The 20492-nt window shown below is 37.2% G+C and overlaps 1 protein-coding gene across 1 annotated transcript; it reads left to right on the top strand.

Moving 5' to 3' along the window:
* Positions 1–217: 217 nt before the first annotated feature.
* On the top strand, positions 218–2656 carry LOC149819134 (protein RGF1 INDUCIBLE TRANSCRIPTION FACTOR 1-like). The gene is made up of 4 exons (XM_089985250.1): positions 218–348; positions 1392–1586; positions 1681–1896; positions 2115–2656. The coding sequence occupies exons 1-4, from the start codon at positions 289–291 to the stop codon at positions 2319–2321; spliced, it is 678 nt and encodes a 225-aa protein (XP_089841376.1). The 5' UTR covers positions 218–288; the 3' UTR covers positions 2322–2656.
* The last annotated feature ends 17836 nt before the right edge of the window (positions 2657–20492 follow it).

Here is a 20492-nt window from a genome sequence, read left to right as displayed (position 1 = left end):
ACACCATTGAAAAACTAATCACATGATTAGAGAAAGAGTTTACATAGCCACATAATCTGCGAGCTTCGGGTTCGGATGTCGGCACGGAGCTAGCCTCGTTCGGGTAAGAACGAGCGAACTCATCCCACTTCTCTAAAGAGAGAGAGAGAGAGAGAGAGAGAGAGAGAGAGAGAGAGAGAGAGAGGGCGTCGCTTTGGGCACTCCCCACCTCTATAAATCCATTCTAGAAACAACTCTTTCTTTTCAATTCCCCCTCTCTTTCTCTACCTTAAAACTCTTCTCCGCAAAATGGCGATCGATCACGAGTCGACGTTCATGGAGCTCAAACCCAAGAACAGAAGAATCATGGTGAGTTGCCCCATACCCAAAAAGGTTCCTTCTTCATTCTTCTCGTGGCATGTTTTCTTTGCCCCGAGATTCTTGACCTTTCTCAGCTATCTGTGATTCTTGATCACAATCATAAAAGAATCGCAAGCTACACAAACATGAAAAGGTGTAGCCTGTGATTCTGAAATCTCAACTGTGAAAGTTGAATCTTCTTAATCAGTGACCAAAAATCACAGGCAGAGGAATCACAGTTGTGACCAAGACAAAACGTGTTGGCAATTGCGGTTTTCTCGGGGGGTTTTTGGTCATTGTGAGGCCGGCTTTCTTCTTGTTGTGGTTGTGGGGCGTTTTATAGCGTGCCGCGCGTTCTCAGGGAATGCTTTCAAGAGGACGGTAAACGCACCCTTTATTCCGAAAATGACGGGTGTGCCCTCGAATACCGTCAGGATTCTATTTCTGGGAATTTGGAGCGTATTCAGGGGGCTTTGTGTCATTAGCAGCTGCGATTCCCTTCCTCCCACCTTTCTGCTTCGATGGTGAAGCAGGTGATGTCTTCTCATTTACTTGGAAACTCCTGGCATTTTGATAGAAGACCGAAATACCCCTCAGTCAATGTGTTCTTTAACTCCTCGTTTGATCACCGAATGCTTTCCTCTCCGGCGATGAGTAGCGTTCTTCGACTCACTTAAATACCAAAAGTACCCCTGAAACAGCTGCTTTCTATGCCACGGGCTGAGTTGAGAATTTGAAAATGTCCATGGGTAGGATCGTCATCCGAAGGCAAAGACTCAGCAGCCTCCGCGCACCTCTCGCGGGGATTTGAGATTCCCACCACTCGTTGGGAAAGGAGTGAAAGTCGTAGATGAAAATGACGAAGATACCCTTATTCAGCAGTTTGTGTCAATAATCGAGTTGTAGTAGGACAATATGGTCACTTGGTAGAAAGTAGCTGCTCACACTTTTTTTTACATTCTTTGTGCATTGCTTCTAGCAACTTATAATGAGCAATTCTGTTACTGAGTACTGATTCTTCTTTCTTGTTTCTGGGAATGGGTCGGACCCAGGGCGCGGGCGGTCCGGACGACGAGCAGCGTTGCCCCCCATGGCTGAAGCCCTTGCTCAAGACCCACTTCTTCGTCCCGTGCAGTTTCCACGCAGACTCCCACAGGAGCGAGTGCAACATGTACTGCCTCGACTGCATGAACGGCGCCCTCTGCTCCCTCTGCCTATCCTACCACAAGGACCACCGTGCGATCCAGGTAATCACCGACGGCCCAGATCCACCACCTCACCTTTCCCCCTGCGAGCCCTCCCCACCCTACGTCTAGTCTGACAACTCGCTTCCCAATGTAGATAAGGAGGTCGTCCTACCATGACGTGATTCGGGTCTCAGAGATCCAGAAGGTTTTGGATATATCCGGGGTCCAGACGTACATCATAAACAGCGCCCGGGTGGTCTTCCTGAACGAGCGCCCCCAGCCGAGGCCCGGTAAGGGCGTCACCAACACCTGCGAGGTTTGCGAGAGGAGCCTCCTCCACAGCTTCAGGTTTTGCTCCCTCGGATGCAAGGTACATACGCTTTTTACTTTAATTATCTTTTTTTTTTTAATGTTTTTGTTTTAAATATTTCTTAACTAAGTTGTTTAACTGTAACAACTTGGCTTAGAATCAAACCTCTTGATTTTGGTGTCTAAAATGAAGTTGATGATTGTGAATTGCATATACCAACAAAGGCTTATTCTAACTTTGATCTGTTTCTTTGTTTTTTCTCATGGCCATGTCCACAGATAGCCGGAACACCGAAGATCTGGCTCACGAAATCGGAGGCTGAGACGGTCTCGGAGTCGGAGGGGTCTTACACCAACAACAGCAATGGGAGTAGTGACAGGAGCTCACTGAGCTTCTCACCTCCAACCATGGTCAGCTACAGGACCTCCAAGAAGAGGAAGGGGATTCCTCATAGATCACCAATGGGGAGCATCTTCTTTGAATAAAGCGAAGATGAAAAGATTATTAATTATGCGTAGGTACATGATGTTCACATAGTTTGTCCCACCAGCACACTAAGCTTAGCCTCACAAAAGGAAGCTAGAGGCCAATGTCTTGCTTGTAAATCCCAACCTAAGTAAAGGGTAAAGTGTAAACTAATAAAGTTAGGATTGTAGAAAAAATATATATATATATATATAGGTAGGTTTTGTTAGTTATGTAAATATTGTTAGAGATTTCGAATTTGGCAGTTTGTAGCATTCAAAAGCTTTACTACATATGTTGTATGTATGAGATGCTCAATAATAAAGGATTTTGATATGGTGTCCCGTTTTGTACAATTGCAAAGTCTTTTGCGTTAGTGACCATTGTGCACAGTTCAGCACACTATGCTTTGCATATTCCAATCGGAATTGCTGATGACGTGTTTAGAATCTACGTGTGGAGATACCATTGGCAGAGTTACAGATAAGATGTGGGACCACGGTATCAATAGTAGGGGGCTCCCACCCTTGTTTCAAATTCATGTATGTTAATTTTAATTCTTTCTCTTGGATAATTAAGTAATTACATATTTTAAGCTAAAGAACACCAGTTTTGATGACCATACTATCTTTGTAAATTAGCGCAATTCCCGACATTTTTTACTAAAAAGAGGTTCATACATTTTGGAGATATTCACAAAAATGATTTGCAAATATGTTGTTATATTTGTGAAAGGGCAAACGTTATAAAAAAAGTTGGAAATCAAAATTTTAAACATGAAAGGGATTTTGCCAAATTGCAAGGCATTTTAAAAAATGCGCTATTTTACAAAAGACAGTTCTATCATTTTCAAATTTTTTTTGACGCCTATTTTGGCTTTCTTGTTACTAAAGTAGTCAAAATATCGACATTGAAGCGTAGAAGGTTACAAACGTGGTGTATCTAAGTCAACCAGAGCCAACCTTGTGGTTTGTCCTTTTACGTCCACATTATGAAATGAAATCATAGTATTTGGACTTCTACTAGTTTAGATGAGCTTTCATAATATTAACATAATCACAAATCTAGCACTCGGGAAAATGTGACAATATTTTGTAAAATCTACCTCTTTCTTTGTGTATATAAAACTGAATGTATATGCACCTAATGCAAAAATATGAATGGTATAGAAACCCCTCAAAAACCAAATTTATTGCATTAATATCATGATAAAAATGCAATATTTTTTAACATAAGAGAGATTTTAAAAATACCCCATTTTTTATATAATATAAAACTTTGAAAAATATCACGACGAGATCAAGATATTTTTCAAATATCAGCGAATGAGTATTAACATTTACATAGCAGCTTGTCTAGGGGGCACATGATACTTCAACTTATACCCGTGTCGTGTCCCCTTATATACTAATCCTAGTGAGAAACTGCTAAAAAATGGAGTGTTTTATGTGATATATATAGTAGCTTATAGATTATGAAAGCTAAAATAATCCAGTGCTAAATCACATTTGATTATTGGCAGTAATTAATGGCATCACGAATGTTGTCATATTTTGAAGCATATTGTAAAGCAGCCCAAAGTACACGATGCAAAGAAGAATAGGTTCTTCTAAGTCAATATGCACCTCATATGGCACCATAACGTTTAGTCATTCCAAGTGAAACTATCACAAGAGGATAATTGATCTCGAGACTAAGTCCTTGGTTTCACGTGACTCATAGGGTTCAAGAAGCAACCGATATTTCAAGATCAAAGATTTGTAGCAGTGGTCCTGGATCTAGGGTTGTTTGGTTGGGTTTGTAGCGGGTACCCGCCTTGACCTGAACCTGAATTTTCAGGTATGGGCATAAAAAGTGCCAATCCAAACAATATTCAGGTCAGCCTGAACTCAACCTGAGCAATATGCGAGCTGGGTTTGGGTTATGGTTTTTATGGGGTACCCAATGTTGAAGGAGTGTGGAGCCTCATTTCTACCTTGTAATTTTCGGTGATCTCTTTCAGGGTAGTTTTGTAAATTTACCTTTAGGTTGCCCTAGACTCATTGTATTTAAAGAGGGCAATCAGTCTTTTGTAATTGTGAGTATGTACGTATCTTAATCTAATAGAGTATCTCAGTGCGGCTATAGACGTAGGAATGCAACTATTGCCGAACCACGTAAAATCTTTTTTCTTTGTGTGATTGATTTCTTTCTCTTCTTCCTGTTTTTTGATTTTTCGATCTATCAATATATAGTGCGATCTATCGATAGTGTGTTGCATCTTTTTCCAACACCCAACCTGACTCGACCCAGTTTTTTTTGCTGGGTAACCATCTCAACCTAAGTGTTTTGCATGTAATTTTAATAATAGTAAACCTCTGAAATTATACAGATCGATCTGTGTTTGACATTTCATTTTCATGACCCAGCAAAAGCAGAACTTGACAAATTGTTATTTGGGTGGGATCAGATACACAGTGATGGGTCGGTACCCAACCCGTTGACAGCCCTGAATCAGTTTATATTAAAAAGAAAAGATAATCTAATTTCAGTTCATTTTCATGACCCAGCAAAATCAGAACTTGACAAATTGTTATTTGGGTGGGATCAGATACACAGTGATGGGTCGGTACCCAACCCGTTGACAGCCCTGAATCAGTTTATATTAAAAAGAAAAGATAATCTAATTTCAGTTCATTTTCATGACCCAGCAAAATCAGAACTTGACAAATTGTTATTTGGGTGGGATCAGATACACAGTGATGGGTCGGTACCCAACCCGTTGACAGCCCTGAATCAGTTTATATTAAAAAGAAAAGATAATCTAATTTCAGTTTTTACATCATAACATTATACATCCATATTAAAATTGTATTCTCCTAATATATTTAACTTGTCATCGTGCTGGAAGACGATCTTCATCAACATCCTTATTATTTAATCTATCCACATTAATCAACTAATTGAGATGTGCCACTAATTTCTTTGAAAATATTAAACAAACGAATGAATGGCAAAAAGGAAAAGCTAAATGCAACCTGAGGTTTATTTAATTAGGCAATAATCGTGCCCCACCTTATCTAGTGCTCCCCAATGCCTAATCCATGATGTCAATTGGTTGCTAACACTATAAACCACAAAAAAAGATAATAGAAAAATATAAAAAGGGAGATAAAGAAGAAAGAATAGAAGCATCTAGGTCCATCCAAACAACCAGTTGATTTTTATCTTCTTGGTTAATCAACCTTGGCTGGTTGAGGTTTGAATTGACCACACATAGGGATGGCAGTGGACCGGGGGAAAGCGGGGCCCCGCCTCGATCCCCGCCCCAACTCCGCCCGACCACTTTTCCCCGCAATATCCCCGCCCCGCCCCGCTCCACTGCCATCCCTAACCACACATGATAATTACTTGCTATATGCGCGTGTATGTGTGTGTTTTTAAAGGTTTTATATCGTGATATTATAACAGTAGTTTTTAATTTTTATTTAGTTTTTTAGTTCATTAATCAGAATTTAAAAAATATCCAAATTTATTTTTCTAAAAAATTTACTTAAAAAAAGGAAAGAGCTCAATACGTTTGCTTGGGCTGTTCAATTAGCTGGGTCATAGCGAGCCAAGTCAAGCCACTCAACTAATTCTGTCTCCCGGACAGTGTTTTGACAATGCCACTGCTCCCAAGCAACCGAGGGTGTTGGGGAAACCACAATGCACCTCGGTCAAGGCTCACAAACGAAGGGATAATATTGGCTACACTCGTGGGTAAGGAACCCTTAGTAAAAAACTGTATATTTTTTATTTTTTAATGTCCTTTGCACATCTGACCTTCCAGATGCGATCTGCAAATTTGGGTTAGTAGGAATTAGTGCTTGAATCATGTTATTCTGTCGGGTATGTAAGAATTTGGAAGAGTTGAAAAATCAACGGCCTAAAATATCCCAAAATTTTAATTCTCATAAAATTATATTTTTATGCTAAAAAAATATGATCCAACAGTCTATTCCTACTATTTTGACCGTGCTGAACACATCCATCGGGCTAGATTTAGTCAAAACAACTTTCCAGTATGAATTCCAACTAGGGGGTTTCTTACCCACGAGTGTAGCCAATATTTCCTAACAAAGAATTGAATAAATGCATGTTGCATTCACTTATATATAGGTAGACCATTGACATGAGGTCCCACCTGCAATCATATGAATGAAATGTGTGCGTGCATGCTCTACTCCTTTGCTAAGAACTGGGCCACTTAATGGACCCGCCCCAGCAAGGCAAGCCCCAGTTGGGGCCTATAACCACCCTGCCTTATGTAGCCTATTTTCGAAAGCTACATAGGCACCCGTGCACCAGCAAGGTTTGATCCGGCGCCTTAATATATATCAACGACTTCACAATAACCCCACTGGCCATGCGAGACATGAGGTCCCATTATATCAATCCAATCTACTTTGGGCCCGTATCACTCATTTCTACGTGGTTTGCATGGAGGCAAGTGGCTGTCTATAAGTACATACCTATGGCTAATGGCTGCCATTACCCCCATAACGCCCTAATATTTGAGAATGCAAAACATGCCAAATGGCACCATACAGAGTGTTGCTTGTGTTTTGAAGAGAGAAGAGCAAACGGATTTTGGGTGGTATTTTTTCTGGTAGCTTTGACTAGATAAATAAGCATTGGATCAAGTAGATAAGGATTGGTGCATATATTTCTGGCAGTTGATTTTGAAAAGGTAAGCAGGAATTGGATCAAAATAGGTACTAGTGGACTGGTGCATATGTTTCTGGTAGTTTTGAATGGATAACTAAGCACTGGGTCAAAATTAGGGGTATCAACTGGTCGGGTTTACCCAGACCCGGCCTGAAACCAAACCCTATAGGGTCCTGGTATGGTGATAAATAAGAAGACCTGATTAAGACCCAGATCCAGATCCAGATCCAGATCCAGATCCAGATCCGAAGGTCCAATTAGTACATGGACCTGAGTATAGTTTGTGAAATTTTATACCAGAGCCAAACCCGACCCGGATTAAGACCCAGATTTTTTCAATGTAAAAATGATAAAAAAATATGGTTTTACTGGGTATGGCCTGGGTCTGATTCATATAGTTCTTATCAGATTCGAGTATGGTTTCTCTTATGGTGGGTACGATTAGTCCCGGGTCAGGTACTCTAAGTCTTGTTCTACCTAAGTCCGAACCAAACCTGACCTGTTGACACCCCTAGTCGAAATAGATCTGAGTGGTCCATTCTCCATTCTTCAACACAAACCCGCCTTATCAACCAAAATTGAGCGTGCGTGTGCGCACACACACGCACACAAAAGGTTATGAACTATTTATACTTATTTATCATACTACACCCTATTCTTTTCAAAGGTCCACTCAGCCAATCCAAGTGATAATGTTTAGAATACCTATCCACTACTTTTGTAGGCTAAGATTAGGGCTGGGAAACAAGCCGAGCAGCTAGTGGTTGGGCTCACAATGAACTCGTTCATGTTTGCTTCATGTAGCTGGTGAGCTGAGCCATGAGCAGCTGGCTAACACAAAGGGAGTCGAGCTTGAGCAATGGGTGCTCGGCTTGGTTCAGCTTATGTAAGCTCGCATGAATAAAAAATATAGAATTTAACTGTAGTTTTTTATCATAAAAAATGGTTTTGTACAGCTGGTTAGTTAGTAAGGCATGCGACAGTAGGGATGCAAACAGATTGGATTTCGGATTCCAAAATACATTGGGAAGTCGGATCGGTTAATTAGGATTCAGGACAGCCAAATTTTGCAAATTTGGCTTCCTGAATCCGACCCGTTTGAAACCTTATCTGACAGACAGGTCTCAGGTTCAAATCCCATTGTTCACAACATTAATTTTATGTAATTTTTTTTAAACGAACCATCTCATGGCTCGGCTCAGCTAACTTGAGTTCGGCTAGTCTACCTAGGAACACAAGCTGAGCTGGAGCTGACTTAAGTGGTAAACGAGCTGAGCTTGAACAGGCTGGGCAAGGTTTGCTCAGCTTCTTTACCAGCCCTAACTAAGATTAAGTCCATGCAACAATTTGCCTAATTTCTTCCATCAACTTCATAACTTCCTACCAAGCTTGTGCAACTGAATACAAAGAACTGTACAGGTATGAGGAAGTAGAAAGGTTACATGCTGCTCACAAGGGCTCCGCTCATCTGGTAGGAGTGGTCAGGCCAGATCCAATTAAATTGGATTCAGTAAAGCCTTGATCCGAAACAAATTAATTCTTTTGCATTCCTATCTTTATCCCAATACCTTTTTGTGTGCACGGCACTGTGTCACGTTCTCGCAGCTCAAACAAGTTCTTGCAGCACTTGATCCATTCGGATTGATGAACCCAATTTTTTTTTCCCTCCTTTTCAGCATTCTTAGGCCATGTTTGGAAGGAAGGATTCATTTTCACATGGGTAAGTGAATCCCATAGAAAATGAATCATACTATTTAGTATTCCATGCACTTATTTCTTGTGTTTGTTTTCATTTTATATAAACTAAATAGGCTTGACCAATATCATCTTTCTTGGCACTCTTCTTTGTAAAAAGGCATGGGGATCAATCAAACTTGTTTGGTAAGCAGCAGCAATCAGATGCTAGTGGACAACAAGTAATGGCATCTAAAAGATGATAATCACAGTGATGCTTCAGCTTTTGAAAAGTAAAACCACAAGTTGGTCACTATGACGAGGAGGATCTACCTTTAATGACACTCAAAATGTTTGGGTCATGAGTTTTGAGGTTCCTATCCTTGGAGGTATTTCTATGGCCCTTCATAATTCTTATTGGTCCATGATGGGTCACTAAATGTGGAAAGATAAAAAGCTCTCAACCATTTGCCTTGACAAGTGCAATTACCACTTTTGACAGCCCAAGCACTGACCATTGGACCAGGCAGTGGCCCTCATGCGTAAGTTTGGAGAGAGAGAGAGTATAGCTGCCTACCATCCAACTGGCTAACTGCAGCTGGATGCTCAACGCGTGCGCAACCCTTAAAAGGGTCCTTAGCAGCGGGGACAAACTCTGCTCGATTCCTTTGGCAGCACGAGAAAAGTGCCACTAAAGGTTCTGAGACCTTTAGCAGTGCTTGCGCACTACTAAAAGCCCATTTTACTGAATTTCATACGCACGTCCATTAGCTGTTAGCCAGCTGGGTAATGGGCAGCTAATTTTATAGGAAAATGTTAAAAAAGGCACTTAAGGTTTGGGCATTAATAAAAAAAGATAATTAAAATTTGAATTTTTTTAAAAATACACCTAAAAAATATCATGGTTAATTAAAAAGGCACGAGTTTACTACCATCAAGTTTGGTGTTAAATATGATGTGAAATTATCATTTTACACTAAATGTCATATTTTAAAAAATGCACCTAAATAAAAAGGAAGAAGTCTTTGAAAGGTTAGCTAGTAAATTAACTCTCTTAACTCATCTTGAGTTACTGATAACCTAAGTTAAATAGATGAAAGTCTGTTTTTGATTAACAGTGCAAAAATTTAGGTGCTTTTTAAAACTTAGCTGCGTTTTTTGAAAAATTTCCACTATTTTATATTATATATACACACACACATAAATATATATATGCATTTTGGATGAAAATGATATTTGGAGCCTTGAAAATTTATAAAAATTGTAGGCCATTGATTTTAAAACCTTATAAAAACTTATCTATGCATCGGAATCAAATGCTTAAAGAACTGATTCCTATAAAAACAAGCATATGCATCACATCTGTATGGTCAGAATTAAAAAAAAAACACCGAAAATCCAATAGCATATTTCATTTAGCATGGTGCCCATTTCTCTATGTATATATATTTATATATTTATATGTCTCTGATTGAGATTTGAAACAAGAACCACATATTAAAAATCAGATCCAACAGTGGGTCAACCCGGACACCACCCAGATCCAATTGAATCCCCAACTGCAGGACATCTGTATTGCATAGAGGAGGAGGGCACTTCAATTCTATGAATAAAAAGTCAAACGTCAATAAACCCTGGTTAGCCAATGGCTGTCAAAATTCCAACCGTCATCCTTGTAATCATCAATCCAAACTTGGCTTAGTCAACAAAAAGCATAAAAAAAAAATATCTTGACCGATTGACCTGTGAGCTTAACCTGAACCATCTTCCTCAATTATTCTGCGAACTACTTTAGCATGACGAGTTTGACTTTGACCATGTTCTATACTAGCAGGTTCGACTCAAGACAGCAACACCCCCCTTGTGGGTTCAATCCCTGCGTGATAAGAACAGACTTGGGAACATCCAGGAGTCCCACATGCTGATCACATTGACTCAAGCTACGGATGCACATGGATTCGATTCAGTCGGATCTCCAACATGCTACAATTTTGGATATGGATCTTAAATTCTGATCAGATTTAGGCTTATATGGTCAGGTTCTTTTCGGATTTGGATGAATACTTTGTGTAAAATCCGTATCCCAATCTTTCTGTACAATCGCAAGTACATGTTTTCAACCGATTTCATTAGATCTGACAGTACCACTTTGAAATTCGAATTCAGATTCAAATTTACTTGATTGGATCTATTTTGGATTTAGATTTCTGAATTGAACCTCAACATTTGGATTCAGATCCACGACAAACATCGAAGAAGCAACGTTGGCCACTCACTTGTACTATTTTAAGTTTCGGACTGCTTTTTTCATGATATGCATTTACCATATTTTTTTAAACTTTTTAGTTAAAATTTTCTTTCGACGAAAAATAAAAAATAAGACAGAGAACAAACATGATCTAGCTAGCCGGTATTGGACGATGGTGGATCAGGTGCTATGTGGTTGCACAAAAAAACATGTGCTGCTCCATCTTGCTGAATGACACTGCCCGATTTTGTGGACTCGGGGTTAATCGGGCAAGTATCATTGCATGAAATGGGGTAGCACATGTTGTGATACTCACAAATTTTTTTGTGATTTTTGAATAAAATAAAAAGGAAAATTACAAGAGTTTTGAATAAAGTATCTTGATTTGGATCTCAGTGAAGATCTAAGAGAAACAACCGACACAGACTTAGGTTTAAAATATCTAATTGAGACACACAAGATCTACTAGACCTAAACTATTTAGTTTGAATCTTGGGAGAGATCCAAATTGAATCAACCCATACTATTGGTATTAGATCTAATTAGTGGGCCCAATCTAGATGAGGTCTAATTATGTTTGGATCTCTAGAAGAAGATCCAAACTCAAAATAGATTCAGATGGGTTTTAATAACTTTGGATCTATGGTATATGGATCTTTGAATGATTTGGATAAACCCAAATGAGTTTGGGTAAGGTTTAGACTCATATTGGGAGTTGAACTGGATATGGGAGAGTTTCAGATCTGTTTGAGACCCATGTCTCACTAAGGATTTGGATCCATAAGAGAACCCAAATGAATCTCTTAAAGGTAAATAAGATTTCAAGTCCATTTGAAGACCCAAATGAATCTTACCGAGGTGAAAATGGTTTGGATCTATTTAAGACCCAAATGGATCTCACCGAGGTAAAAATTGTTTGGATCTCATTCAAGGTAAATGAGATTTGGATCTATTTAGATACCCAATTGAATTTCACTAAGTAAAATCAGATTTGGATCTATTTGGAGACCCAAATGGATCATACTAAGTAAAATGGGAATGTTGGATCTACTTGGAGACCTAATTAGATCCTATTAAGTAAATAGGGTTTTTAGATCCATTTGAGAGCCAAATAGATCTCATTAAAGTAAAATGAATTTACGGATCCATTAAAAGATCTGAATGGATCTTACTTAAAATGAATAGGGTTTGGGTCCACTTGTACCCAAATGAATCTAATATATATATTAGATTTAGATTTAATGATACTTAAATAGGTCTCACCAAATCTAAACCCAAAAACACATCCCCTTAATGGACAAATTATGGTTAGATCTTATTTGGATCCAACCCAAGGCTCAAATACCCACCTCCATCACCTTTCATATCACTCGTTAAAGCCCTACCTATACCTTAGCCCCTTACCTACTCCCTACTTCCTTAATGGTGCCCCTTCCGTACTCCCTACTCCGTTTTTTCCTCACCTACCCACTCCCTCTATTGCCTATAAAATGACTTTTATTATCTCTTTTTTTCATATCTCACTTTCTCAAGTGTCCTTTCCCTCCTTGGTGTCGATTTTTTTGGAGTAAAAAAGCTCATTTTTTTACAAATTTGAAAGTGACTTCTAATTAAGCTCTATTTAAATTCACAAAATTGGGGTAGATCTTAAGTGTGAGAGCTTACTATTGAAAAAGTTTATCATTTTTAGGGTTTTTATAATCTTCAAATAAGGTAAGGTAAATCCACACTAACTCTGGTATTTATATAATTCTAATGCATACATAGTTTTTATGAGCTTTTACATAAGTTTATGATAACTTACGTATATGCATAGTTTTAGGCTATTTGACATGCATGAATTTATATATTTTTATAGTTGAATATATATACATATATATGGTTTCAAAAATTATTCATATTGCACGCTTGACGAGAAAAATGTATATTTTCACAACCATTATATTTTTACGAGCAAAAATGTGCATGCGTTCAAAAAGTTTCAAAATTATCCATATGTGATAACAATTATTCGTACTACACAATTTACAAGAAAAATATATATTTTAGCAACCATTGAATTTTTATGAGCAAAAATGTCCATGTGTTAAAACAATTTCAAAATTATCTATATGTGAGTATTTCGAATATGGTTCAAATAAAGATATGTATATGTTCAAGTTTTTATGAACGTATTTTAGATTTTAAAAACATGTAAATACAAATGTATTTTAGAATTTTATGAATGAATATATACATGTGACTCAGGCTTTCTGAATATGATTATTTTTTAATGCTTACATAATTATAAATATGTCAAGCCTGTGCATGAATGAAAAACCAGATTTTTAATGCATGAGTACAATCAAGATTTACGAAGTATGCCATCATGATGTTTATGCTTATATTAATGATATGCTAATGCATCATATTAAATCATGCATATGAATGTTGTTTGCTTAAGATAAGGTATATTAAGTGATGCATGTATGCGATGCATAATGAATGATGCACTGCATGTTGAATAATGCATGCATGTGATGCATAATGAAAGATGTAATGCATATTTAATGATGCAGTTTTGCAATGCGTAATGAATGATATAATGCATATTGAATGATGTATGTATGTACTGCATAAGATTTATGACGAAAAGAATGTTTTAAAATTGTTATGGTTCAAGCCTAAATGAGTGGTTCCTGACCTTGTGCACGGTCAACTGGGTAGCCGAGAACCTTATGATAAAATTAATTGAAAATCATACGTGCTTGTGCTCGGTAGAGGCTATTGAGTCTGTAAAAGATTAAGTATTGTTTAAAGTATGTATGTCAAAAAAGTTAATCAAATGACAAAGAATGTGTATGTTAATTCTTTTGTAGCTTATAATGAGAAGGTAAGTCGTGCACTGGGCTTCATGGGATATTGTCAAGTACAAAAGGTTGTTTTTCCATCCACGAAGATAGGGGATGGCTGCCACTAATGCCGCAGGGTGGTAGTGAGATTGTTTCAGTTGAAAGTAAATTCTAGTATATCAGGTTGCGAGTGTTTGAGTCTCTTTTGATTGGATTATCCCTCATCGTGAGATAAAAAAAAATGTTCAAAGCCAGGATAATAAGCCATCAATTGATTAAATGTACCCCCTAAGTTCGGACACTAATCTATATGTCTGTATTGTACCCAAGGAAAAGTTATGAAAAATGAACAAAAGTGTACTGTATATATAGTGAAGCATGACATACATCATATAAGAAATAAAATGTAAGTAAAAAGAGTTGTATAGTTACCCATGCCTAAGACGAATGTTTCAAATGCATTGGTAAGTCATGTATGAATTGAATGATCATGCATAAGTAATATTATTGCATAGGATATTGAACTATTGTTTATCTATATTGATAATTACGTATTTACATGAAAAGACTGTTAATTTAACTGAAAATAATGGTGTTTTATGTATACTTGTTTTCTATGCATGTATGTTTGTGGGTACGCATGCTATTTTTAATAAGATGTAATATGCAAAATAAAATACTCCATATGTTCATGAGGTTTCATGTCCTTCTCAACTATGGATTCTAGCATGAGATTATGATTAAACTAGTTAAACACGTGAGTGTATGACACATCACGTCTACTTAGTTACTTTACAAATAAATGCATTCCTGATTGAAATATATCACTTATGTGTACCATGATTGATATATATCCTAGATATGTGATTAAATAGATTATGTTATCATTAATGAAATATATGTATTGTCTTTGAACACTCACTATATGTTCTGGTGTAAACCTATCAGGCTTTCATGAGTAACCATTTTTATGGGTTTTCAAGTGAAGTGTGATATATAGCTATAGAGTAAATGTAAGATGATGAGGCAACGTCGAGAGCTAGTCATTTTCTTTTCCTTAGATATATTAAATTGAGTCTTATCGTTATTGTGTGGAATGTAACATGCCTAACGTTTTGAACCCAAGTTTAAAAAGGTTTTCACTGATGATTGTAATAATAAAAGAAAGGTTTTAATTTTCACGTGTTTTCAAAGGATAAAATCTCAAGGTGTTACACATGTATTTTGTGCAATCACATTGCATCTGATCTCTGAGCATGCAGACCAGTTTGCAACCCATAGCTCAAGCAGAAACCAAAGCTCACTCTCGTACCAACACAGGACATGGGCCCAACCATGCTCCACCCTGATTTCAAAGCAACTATGAAAGGAAACTAGAAAATTTTACATGTTTGAGCTGATTTGTTTGGCCCCAAAGGGGTTTGGTGTAGTGGGATGAGAGCTAGGCCACTAGGCAAGTTGTCTCACTACAAAAAAAATCATATTTACTAGCAAAACATTTGCACTTGTAAAAGCCTCACCGATAAAGCTTTTACTGACACAATTTACATTTATGAGTGAAAAACACTTTCACTGGTGCAACTTTTGCACCAGAGAAACAAGTTTTTACTTGCTCAAAGTGAGATCCAGTGAAACCTTTTTACTAGTGCAATATAAGCTAGTGAAAACTTTTCGTTGGCGCATTTTTAGTGCTAGTGAAACTTTTTCACGGCTGCAAATACGACGCTAGTGAAAAGATTGTTTCTCATGTGTAAGTCCTTCACTAGTGTTGGACTTGCTCCAGTGAAAACATTTACTAGTGTAGTCTTAGCATCAGTAAAAACTTTTACTGGTGCACTTATTTAGTGCGCTAGTAAAAGTGGAAATATAAAAAATATAAAAATAGTGGTACATGAAGAAATAAAACTAAAACACAACATTTAAGCAAGGAAATGGTAACCTCAAAAGAAATTTTTATTTTGCAAAAAACCTTCTTGGTATTATCAATACTTGAAGAAATGGCTATTAACTTAATTTGGAGTCTTGAACATTTTAAAAGGAAGGCTAATTTTGAAATAAATTACCATTAAGCAATGTCTTTGGTAGGAGCTTCACAAGTGTAGAAAATCTGATAGCAAAACATGCATCTAGCTCAACTTCATAAAACTTTCCACATCTCCAATGTACTAGAGCTCAAACAATAGGTGTCAAATGTTGCAAAACTAGAGTTGAAAATCATGAAATGGTATTTGATCCAAATTTGTTCAATAAGACCTAATAATGAGTATCATACTCATTGTTTGGCTGTTGCTAGATCTAGGTTCAAATCTCATGGGCATCACTCCTTGTGCAAGCCCACAAAGTTTTACTCGGCCAAAACAACGATCTTAAGTACGACATACATGGACAATACAACTAGGTCTATGATCTTAGGGGTGGTTTCTCTATGTAAATATAAAAAAAACTGGTTTGTGTGAACAATCCTTGTCCTCCTGAACCCGACCTTACTTGGATCTAGAGGAGGGTCCAGGTGGATCATGACCAATCCATAGCCCTGCATAAGCTCATTATGGTCATGTTTTTGCTAGGAATTGGAGTCATGGATTGCCAAATTGTTGAGTAGTTTGTGTATGAACAATAATAGGCAGGCCTGAAAGAATGTCGCTAAAGGGGGTGACATTGGATTACCAAACATAACCAGCAGTGCTTCATGGGCTTTCAACTTAAAATGGAATTGATAAGTTTTTATTTCCAAAATGATATGATACATCATGATGAACTCCTTATGCCATGTTGGCTTCTTAGTTCATCATGTTTATTAATTGGCCATAGTCTAAGTAGGCTCCACTAGCTCATGACTTGGCCCCATTTGGAAGTTGTATTAGCAGCCACGAGAACAGATTAGCACCTATGACACCTTTGTAAACCTATTAATCACATTTTTTTTTATTTTTTGGATAATTAGGAGAAATCATCTCACTCATTCACAAGCTTGTTGGTATAAAAACTACAAAAATTGATCGTATTGTATGCTAAAAATAACATATTTTTTGAAATGCGCTATAAGTTTTGAAATCTGCACGATATTCAATTTCACAAAGTTTCAGTTATAAAAAGACCTTTGTACCCTTCACATAACTTCCTTTCAAATATTCAAATATATAATTTTCCCCTAAATATGTGAATTTTCTTCTAAATATGTAAATTTTCTCCCAAATATGTGATTTTCCTCTTAAATATGCAAATGACATACTGTATTTGTAAATGTCCTCTTTCCTGTGCTATTTTTTTTACGAAGGTTTGTACATGTGAGGACATTCACAAATATGAGAGTATTTAGTAAAAAGAGGTTCACATATTTTGGGGACATTCACAACTAGAAAGTATGTGATTTGTGAATGCCCTCTTACCTAATACTTATATGATGAGATGCTAGTGGACTCACATGTGCTAAAAGGCGAAGAGCCTTTAACGATACTTTTGCAAATACCAAACGAGAATCACTTTGTGCTTTTAAAGCATCGACCACTAAAGTTTTTTTTACCTTTAGTGACACCTTTCCAAATACTAGGCACAAGACCCTTTGCTTGACATGTCCTGATATTCACAACCATGAGTTGCAAAGGTTCTAAAAATGTAAGAACTCTTTTCACTAAAATTGCATAAGGAGTAGAGGTAGGAAGACATTTGCAAATATGTGAGGACATTTGTGTGCGAAGGCTAGAACATTCGCAAATATAAAAGTATTTAGTTAAAAAAGGTGCACACATTTTGGAGACCTTTGTAACTCATGGTTGCGAAGGTCCCCAAAATGTACAAGCCTTCTTTGAATAAAATCACATAAAGAACACATGCAAGCGGACATTCACAATTGTGTGAGAAAATTCACATATTTAGAAGAAAATTCACATATTTGGGAGGAAAATCACATATTTGGATATTTGGGAGGAAGTTCGCATATCTGGAGAAAATTCACTTGTGCGAAGGGTAAAAAGTCCTTTTAAAACAAAAAATTTATGAATTTGGACATCGAACAGATTTCAAAAATTATAAGATAGTTTGAAACACGTCATTTTTATCGTACAATACGATTATTTTTCATAAAAACTAGGGGTGTCAATGGGTTGGGTCATTTTTTTTCTTGGCAGAATAACCCAAAAGGACATGTAATTTTCACTAGTGAGAAAACTTACCTGTGAAAGTTTTTGCATTTATTCAATTTGAGGAAACAAATCTCAGCTACTTTATAAGAGGTAGTCTATTTTACTGCTTGCAAACATGCATTTAGTTGATTTTTTCATTGAACCAGAAGATGGCCATTTTGATTCTTTGAAAATCAGTGGAAAAAATATATGGAAGGTGGAACCGTATTACCATGACCACAAGAATCACTAGAACTTCGATAAAGTTGCAACATAGTATAGAAATTCTATTGTCACAAGTGAATATATGGAGATATATTGAACTTGGTGGCAATATCCTTGGAAAAGCTTTCATTCTTAATTAATTGTTTACGATGAGATTTTCTTGATTTTTGAATTCTTTTTTTTTGAAAGAAGATTGTCATGATAAAGACATTAAACTGATATGACCTCGTTTGCAAGACCCACAACGGTCTTGGCAGTTTAGTTCAACTTGAGTCTCATAGTCATAAAGATATGATAGAGCTTTATCATGATGCAAAGCATAGCATTGATAGATCATTAAAGGTTAGGGATTTCTCTCAAAACATATCCAACTTTCTTCAAAATAGTTCTTTTCTCAAGTAGGTCCTTACACATGAGAGTCTAGCACGTAAGACATCAAAGTCTTGGAGAAAGATAAGGCATCAACACAATGATACCAAGGGACTTTAATCCAATAATTCTAGCTTATAAGTCTATAAAGATGAATTATAGGGGTACAAAATTATTATCGATGCATGAATGCAATCCGATGGAAACCCACCTAGGTAACCAGCTCTTCAAGGAAAGAGGTCGAGTGTTGAATACCTTTAATGCTAATAATCTTCATAGGTTGGTCTCCTAAGGAGCCTTTTCTTTTATCTCAAGAAAAAATATCAAAAGAAAAAAAAGAGAGAAAAAAAAGACCTATTCTCACCTCTAGATCTATGGCATGGTGGCAGGTTTCGGTCATACAATTGCATCAGGGGCAGAGGTTGGAATGCAAAAAAAATAAGAGCTAATAGAAAGCCAATACTTATATCTAGACCTATGACATGTAGTAGACTCCAGTTATACGACCTTTTGAGGCAGATGTTGGATAAATGGTTGCATCCCTCTTAGACCGGAAAGCTATAAGACCCATAGTTATGAGACCTCAGATCAAATGATGAGAAAAGTGAGGAATAAAGCCCCTTCAAGTTAAAAACAAAGACTCTAAAGAACTTACCTAGGGATAGAAAATGCATTCAAACACATTTTTATTAAGCTCTAGTCCTTTAGAGTTCAAGCTTTAGTGAAAACCATTAGACCAAACAAGAATGCCTTGAGACTTAATCTCATGTCTCTATAACTTCATGTCTCTATAACTAGTTACTTAAAAATCAAGGTAGAATTAGAGAAAAAAATACTAATGAAGCAGAGTGTCACTATCTTAGACTAACCTAATAGAAAAAAAGTCTAAAGTATAGGAATCAACTTGTTAGAAAGGTTCTAATATGAGCAAAAATCTTTTGACCTTATATGATCACTCATTCATTTATTGCTATCATAGGCTACCCACTCTATTACAAATGCATGAGCCTCACTGTATATCATAAAAGTTTATTGTATTTATCAAAGAGTCAATCCATAAAGATCCTGAGTCTAAGAAGTACACAGAAAGATTTGTCTTTTCTTTGATGCTACCTAACCAGAGTATGCATGACTTCTCTCATTAGGGCAAGAAGTTTTACATCTAAAATTGATAATCTTAGGGAGAGTACCTCCGTCCTAAGGCCTTACTGTAGCAACTCTATTCTATTCATAAACCTACAAGAGGTGTGGGACTCCTAGCGCTCGCTCCCATAAACGCTCAAAAGAAAATCACCAAAAATCAAAATGGGCTTAAAATACATGAAAGAAAGTCATATTCCTCTTGTGCTACCCGTAACTGAAGCTTAACATTTTCTCTCTCTACTATAAATAAAATTGTCCCTGAACTAGCACCGACCTCGCTCAACAAAACCACCACATGGTCTTGGCAATCCAGTTGTTCCTTCACTGACACGACCTCGCTCGGCAAGACCACAAAATGGTTTTGGCAATTCAGTTGTTCTTGAACTGATCCGACCTAGATCGATGAGACCAATAACGATTTTGATAGTCCAACTCCTCTCTTCAAATGCTGGCACCGACCTCGTTCGATGAGACCAATCACGGTCTCAACAATCCAATCTTCCTTCGGACACTAACTCGACTTCTTTCGAAAAAACTGAATTCAGTTCCGATGACCTACTGTTTTAAGCCTTGAGTATCTATTTCTTTGTCAAAAACCAAATCATATCGATTAATGATAAAGAAGGGCATCAGTAGACACCAAAATTTTATGATGCCTGATTGCTAACATGCCCTTCAAGATAAGTGTGCAGGTACAAGAATCAGGACCCCTCTCATTGGATGGCAAAATAGGACCATCATCTATTACTGGACGACAGAACACTGTCTGTTGATGGATGACAGAACAAGGAGTGTAGTCTACTAGGGGACGACACAGAGAGTTCGCCATTCATTGTACCGAACATGAATGGATAAGCCATATCTTATCTCTATCCGATTCCAAACACTTGG

Source organism: Nuphar pumila, chromosome 13 (genome assembly GCF_984573655.1).
Source record: "Nuphar pumila chromosome 13, dmNupPumi1.hap1.1, whole genome shotgun sequence".
NCBI classification, from domain to species: Eukaryota; Viridiplantae; Streptophyta; class Magnoliopsida; order Nymphaeales; family Nymphaeaceae; genus Nuphar; species Nuphar pumila.
The sequence above is the reverse complement of the archived record's forward strand: the minus strand, read 5'-3'. Positions and strand labels throughout refer to the sequence as shown.

What these genes read in the sequence shown, in the direction of transcription:
- LOC149819134 (XM_089985250.1), top strand. Translation starts at nt 289, where the DNA reads ATGGCGATCGATCACGAGTCGACGTTCATGGAGCTCAAACCCAAGAAC. An exon ending in CCAAGAACAGAAGAATCATG is followed by an intron (nt 349 to 1,391) that starts GTGAGTTGCCCC and finishes GGTCGGACCCAG; the next exon opens with GGCGCGGGCGGTCCGGACGA. An exon ending in AGGACCACCGTGCGATCCAG is followed by an intron (nt 1,587 to 1,680) that starts GTAATCACCGAC and finishes TTCCCAATGTAG; the next exon opens with ATAAGGAGGTCGTCCTACCA.